The 5,960-nt window shown below is 40.5% G+C and overlaps 1 protein-coding gene across 1 annotated transcript in view; it reads right to left on the minus strand.

Annotated features, from left to right (window-relative positions):
• EIF2AK4 (eukaryotic translation initiation factor 2 alpha kinase 4) overlaps positions 1–1,404 on the minus strand; it is a 56,123-nt gene extending 54,719 nt beyond the window's left edge. Inside the window, 1 exon segment of the mRNA XM_032229751.1 lies at positions 1,165–1,404. Within this exon segment, the coding sequence (XP_032085642.1) occupies positions 1,165–1,326 (162 nt within the window). The 5' untranslated portion in view covers positions 1,327–1,404.
• Between the last annotated feature and the right edge of the window lie 4,556 nt (positions 1,405–5,960).

Below are 5,960 nucleotides of genomic sequence, written 5' to 3' on the forward strand. Positions count from 1 at the left end.
CTCTGGTTTTCAGCCAAGAATACGAAAGGGTAAAGTAAGTAAGTAGCGGGTTGGGTGTACATGTGCAGTCTTTTAATTGTTAGCACTTGCAACAGTAGGACTTGTTATTAACAATTAATAACAGATGTGTATATGATGAGCATATACTTTTAGGAATCTAAAGAAATATATAATTGAGAAATTCTATAGTATAGGTTGTACATTTTTTCACTGGTTGTGAATGAATCCTGATTGAATTCCCAGTTATCTCATTTTATTTTATTTTTTACAAAAATTACACATTGCACTTTAATTAGTTTATCTCAGTGAGGTTTCTTACAGTAAGAATATTACTGCCAGACCAGACCATTAAAACTGTAAAATTATACTGAAGACTTAAGTGAAGTACAGAAACCGCACCTTTGTTTGGCATTAATTACATTTTAGTAATTGTTCCCTTACAAAAGTGTGAGCTTAAATGGATTCCAGAGGATGGTAGAGGACAGGAAGGCCTGGGGGAACATTGTGCATGGGGTTGCGATGGGTCGGACATGACTTCACAGCTAACAACACCACCTTATAAATAACTATCAAGTTGTCTCCATTAAAATTAACTCATGTATGTATCTGAATGTATATATGTACCCATATGTGCATAACCTGAAATTACTGAAGCATACTGCACCATGCTGTTAATTTTACATAGCACATCCTGTTGTAATTTACTTCCATCCAATTGCTCTACAGCCAATGCAAGTGCTGGATGGGTTTGTAGCAAACTATGAATGCTACCAGGTTAAATAGATCCCTGTTATAGATTCACAAGAATAAGGCATATCTGCATACGAGTCAAATTCCATACTACTTCATGGGATGGCTGTTCCAGTGGATTAGTCGTTTTTGGATGTGAATGTGGAAGGTGAAAGTCGTTAATACCCCTTCAAATATTAAATGGTTTCAAACAACAATTAGGAAAGGACAGGTGAAAACAAGGATTGGGGCAAAAAAACCCAAAAGTTCAGTCTCAAAAAAGGAACTTCTAGCCACCTTTAAATCCGCTTAATGCACACATCAATAAATCTACATCTACAAGAGCTTCTGCCTGGATTTTCCCAATTTGAAAACATCGGACATCATCTGCACAATAACGACAAACAGGAAACCCAGCCAGTCTTTTCGTATTACCTTCCACGGCCGGCCAAGACGCAGGTCTTGAAAGTCCCGCCCGTAGATGGACTCCAGCACCTGCAGCTCGTTCTCTTGGCGAAGCTGGTAGCTCTCCGGTTGCTCCGCGGTCACTTCGGCCGTCTCGGCTTGCGGCTGCAAGACTCCGTTCGAATGGGCCATCTCAGCGCCAGCTATTAGAGCCCGGCGGGCCAAAGGCCGGGCCCTTGCCTAGTCGCCACGGTGGTGGGCGGGACCACGCCGCTCTTCCGCCTTGCTTGCAGGCCCCGCTGAAGGCCGGTGCTGCCCCTTGCGACGGCGGGGAAACGGGAACCCAGAAAGTGGAGTTGGCGCTGCTTGCGGATGAAGCTTCTGTCCGCGGGCTTTCCAAGCCGTCCCTCAGTCACAAAGAAAAGGCAAGGCTGATATATATATCTCTTTAGTTTAATCCTCCCTATAGAGGCTGCCTGGCCTGCGCTTTCCAGATGTTCTTCTTCCTAAATGAAGTTCAAGCTGTTTTCTAGTTTGAGTGGTTTGGTTGTGGAGAGAGGATGCAAAGGCTTGTGGATTTCATGAAGCCAGGTTGGGTCCCGCCAGGCACTTTTTCTCCATTTGCTTTCTCTAGTGGCAGCTGCTGCCTTCAATTAACAGCTTAGGCTCCCAGTTGTAGGCGCCTGCCTTCTGGGATGTGTCTTGGCAAGCAGAAGAGAGACAGAACTTATTAAGCCAAAATGAAATCTATCCACAGTGGTTTTGTAAACCACCATTTATTGTCCTCCCATTGGGAGACCATGTATCTTACTAAACTATAGTCAAGCAAGCTGGGGGTTTGAACTATGCTTGTATGAAAATTCCGTTTGTTTGCATATAGGCAAGGTGTATCAATGGCTCAGAGTACCTTTTATCAAGTTAAGATGGCATGCCATCTACAATCCAAATTAGAGAAGGTGGTTTTTGGTTTAATTATTCATAGACATGTAGTTACACAGATGCTTGAAACTTGCAATACTGATGTGTATTATTTTTATTGCTTGACTGCATTATTCTACTTTAACAGAACTCCAAAATGTATCCTTATCTTTAAATACAGCAATCGCACCTATTCTCATTAAAGTGATTCAGAAAATGAAACACTGAAGCAGCAATAATAGCAATAGCATTTTGACTTATATGCTGTCCCATAATGCTTTTCAAAACTACAGAAATGGGTTTTGATGTTTATTTGCAATTTCCCTATGTTTGCCAGATTTAGTTACTTTTTCCATATCTCATAACTTAAATATTTTAATACTTTGCTTTGGCCAAAGTCTATGAAATTAAAATTGTTTTCAAATGTTAAAAACATCTAGACAATAAAATGCATTATAAAGGATATATTAATATAATAAAACAGATAACAAAAAAGCAGTAGGAGACAAATAGTTGCAGCTATTGAGGAACATGGATGAACTGTTTTGTTAGCAATTCTTTTTCTCTCCTTTTGGTGCCCTTGGATCGCCTAGACCAGTGTTTTTCAACCTTTTTGTGCAAAGGCACACTTTTTTCATGAAAAAAATCACGAGGCACACCACCATTAGAAAATGTTTAAAAAATTTAACTCTGTGCCTATATTGACTATATATAAAGTAATTTTCCCACGGCACACCTTACACTATGTCACGGCACACTAGTGTGCCGCGGCACAGTGGTTGAAAAACACTGGCCTAGACAAGTCTTCAGGTTTTTTGGTATGATTTTGGAAATGATTGACAGAATGACTGGCCTAAGGTCACCCAGTTGGCATCATACCTAAGGCAGGACCAGAACTCAGTCTCCCAATTTCTAGCCTGATGCCTTAACTCAGTGGTCCCCAACCTTTCTGGTTTAGTATCCTGTTGCGTGGGTGGGTGGGATAGGGGATGGTCAGAAATGGTGTAGGGTCACCAGCTTGGGAGGGGAGTTGGACTAGATGATCAACAAGCTCCCTTCCAACTCTGTTAATCTGTTAAATCTGCTAAACAGGGTAAACAAGAATTTGTCTCAGAGTTTAAGAAAGTTGCTAATAGGACTATCAAAAGCTTGTGTAGATACCTACAGTATTTAACCCTAAATTCTCTAGACATATACCATATTCATTGTACTTCACATAAAACATTTTAGTTCACACTATCCCCAAACAATGCACAAACTCCATTGTTTCTGAAGAACTGCTGATAATTGATGAAATATAAGTAATTTGTGCAATTATGTATAGAACCTGAGGTTACATTATTTGAATTAATTGGATATGCTACATTATTTGAATATTTGCCAGTATTCAATGAATGCAACTCGAGCTCATCCATGCAAGCTAGCCTCTTTATTAAAATATTATCTTGCAAGCTGATATATTGTTGTCCAAATCCCACCAACTCAAAAGGTTTACTCAGTATACTGAAAGACTTTCTCAATACCAATTGGTTTGGAAATAGGTGAAGAAGGCAACAGGGACCCTCCAGGATAATGAATTAAAGTGAAAATAAAGGGGCTAAAATGATTTGGGGTGAAACTAAAATAAAGGAATTATGGAAGGAGCATATATTTAAACTTAAGCTATAGAAGAAAGCCAGGTAGAACAACCAACTTTGGAGTGGTCAATGAAGAAGGGATATATAGCTTCCGCCTTTGAGATCAACCATCAATAATAAAGGAATAAGCAATAAAAAAAACCTGCCACAGACTAGTACTTGGTTAAACTAGCATCAAAGGACTTGAGAAAAATATTCAGATTCTGTGATTTGTCTACACCTACAAAAATCAGAATTGTGGAAGCTGCTATTCTCTGTAAAATTTTGGGAAAGTGAAAGTTGGAGTCTAAGGGAGCATATTCACATTTAGTGTTATGGGATGTTTAGCAAATTGTCCATTTTTCTGATGTAAATGGGTAGGATGATTTCTCTGATCAACTTTTTCTCTATACTTTTCTTGTTATGCCAAGTATAAAAGGGAACTCAGAATTTCTTTTCTGAGTTCCTTCTTTGAAGAGACACCCTCTTTAGTGAAGCGCTTCAATACATTGTATAAATGATCTTCCAAATTATTGGAGAGTGAGCAGCAGAATCTAGTGCCAATTTGGCCTTTACTAACATTTTATATATAAGTTTTAAAAGAAATTTGCAAACGTTGGGATACTCATTGAGTGTCAATGGCACTTACATTTAATAAATAAATAACTTAATAGACAAAATAAGAGGTATTTTATATGTGTATTACAAATGGGAGGTCAGAAAAATTTAAACTATTGCAAATGTGGGAAATAAAGTTGTATTGTTTTTAGAGAATTGTAAGAAGACATGTTGGCCTGTGAACAAAATACATTGATTGTATGTTTCTAATTTCATGAGCTAGGCTTAAGTTTGAGAATTGTACGCAAGAGCTAGGATTAGAGGCCTTTGCTATGCTAGAAACCAGCCATAACCAGAATTTACTGATATGATACTTACTCTAAAGGCAACCCCTAGGAACTAGAACCATAAAAGGAAATTTGTAAATCAGGGAGAGGTAGAATTAGAGTAGTGGGAGATGTCATCAGAGGCAGAGATAATGTATTTATTTTAGACACTTTGGATTGGTTGTGACATCATTATTAGTAAGCCAATGAAGAAGAGATGGGAGGTAAATTTGTAATGGTACTAGGGAATAGAAAGCAAAGTGATTATTTAGAGTGTGTCCATGTACCTGTGGGTGCATGGTCCACCCACTTTGCAAAGTGAAGAATAAAATTAGCATTGTTTTCTCTTGGACGTTTTGGCTGGTGATTGTTTATATCCAGACTAGACAACGAATCCCACACAAGGCTTGCTTAGTTCCAAAGTTCTTTGTCGATTAAAACTTAAGTAGGTTAAACTTTTATCTCCTCTAATATACATAATTACAGCCACTTTCTGCAGTGCAATGATGTTCCACCTCCTCAAAAGTGGTTTTATTCAGTCCTTAAATTGACAAGTCCAAAAGGCAAAATGGCCGCCTCCTCCCCAAAAATATTTTTTTTAAAAAAATCAGAGCTCACCCCGCTGAGGGTCACGTGTCATGTGCTTCGTGCTTTCTTTCCAAGAAAACAGAAAACTGCCTGTAGTCAACGCGGGAGGCGAACAAGGTGGTTCTCAAAAACCTTTGAACGGTTGCTGATCCCCATCTGTAAAGTGAGAGGCAAAAGCGCCAAGCTCTTCAAATGGGATTGCCCGAGAACAATCAAGCTTGCTTTGAAACCACGCTTATCGGAAACGACCCGAGGCTCGCAGAAAACCTGATACGGCACCTGCGTTAAGAAAAAGGATAGGGAAGGAAGGCTAATGCCTCACCAAGATGTGCGAATTTCTGTCCTGAGCTTCGCCATGCCAGAAAGAACCCACCCACCCCCAAAATAGTATTGTCAAGTGCCCCACTTGGAGGCACGCCGGTTGAGCTTACTAGAGGGAAACGAGCAGATGGCTAGGCTTTGTTTGCGCTTTTGGCGGTGCAAACACTCTGCAAGGGGACGGGCGCGCAGTGGCATTGAAGCGAGGGGAGGGGGGGGGAAGCAAGAAATATGGGACAACGGAGTGCCAGATGCAGCCAGCTTTCCTCCCGCCCCCTCTCCCATTTTGCCATGATGTGTGACCCTCTTTGGAATGAGATGCAGACCTGAAACGTCAGACGGCTTCTCCAGGGTCCAGACATTTAAGTGGAAACACAATGGAAAAACTGCTGCGCTTCGGAAAGCAGGTGCTAACTGCGTGCCTTGTGCGGCGAAGAGTGCTGGCTTCGTGCGGAGGTGACTGTTAAATAAGAGGGAGGCAGAAGGACACCCCCACCCCGCC

The sequence above is a fragment of the Thamnophis elegans genome, chromosome 1 (genome assembly GCF_009769535.1).
Source record: "Thamnophis elegans isolate rThaEle1 chromosome 1, rThaEle1.pri, whole genome shotgun sequence".
Lineage (NCBI taxonomy): Eukaryota > Metazoa > Chordata > Lepidosauria > Squamata > Colubridae > Thamnophis > Thamnophis elegans.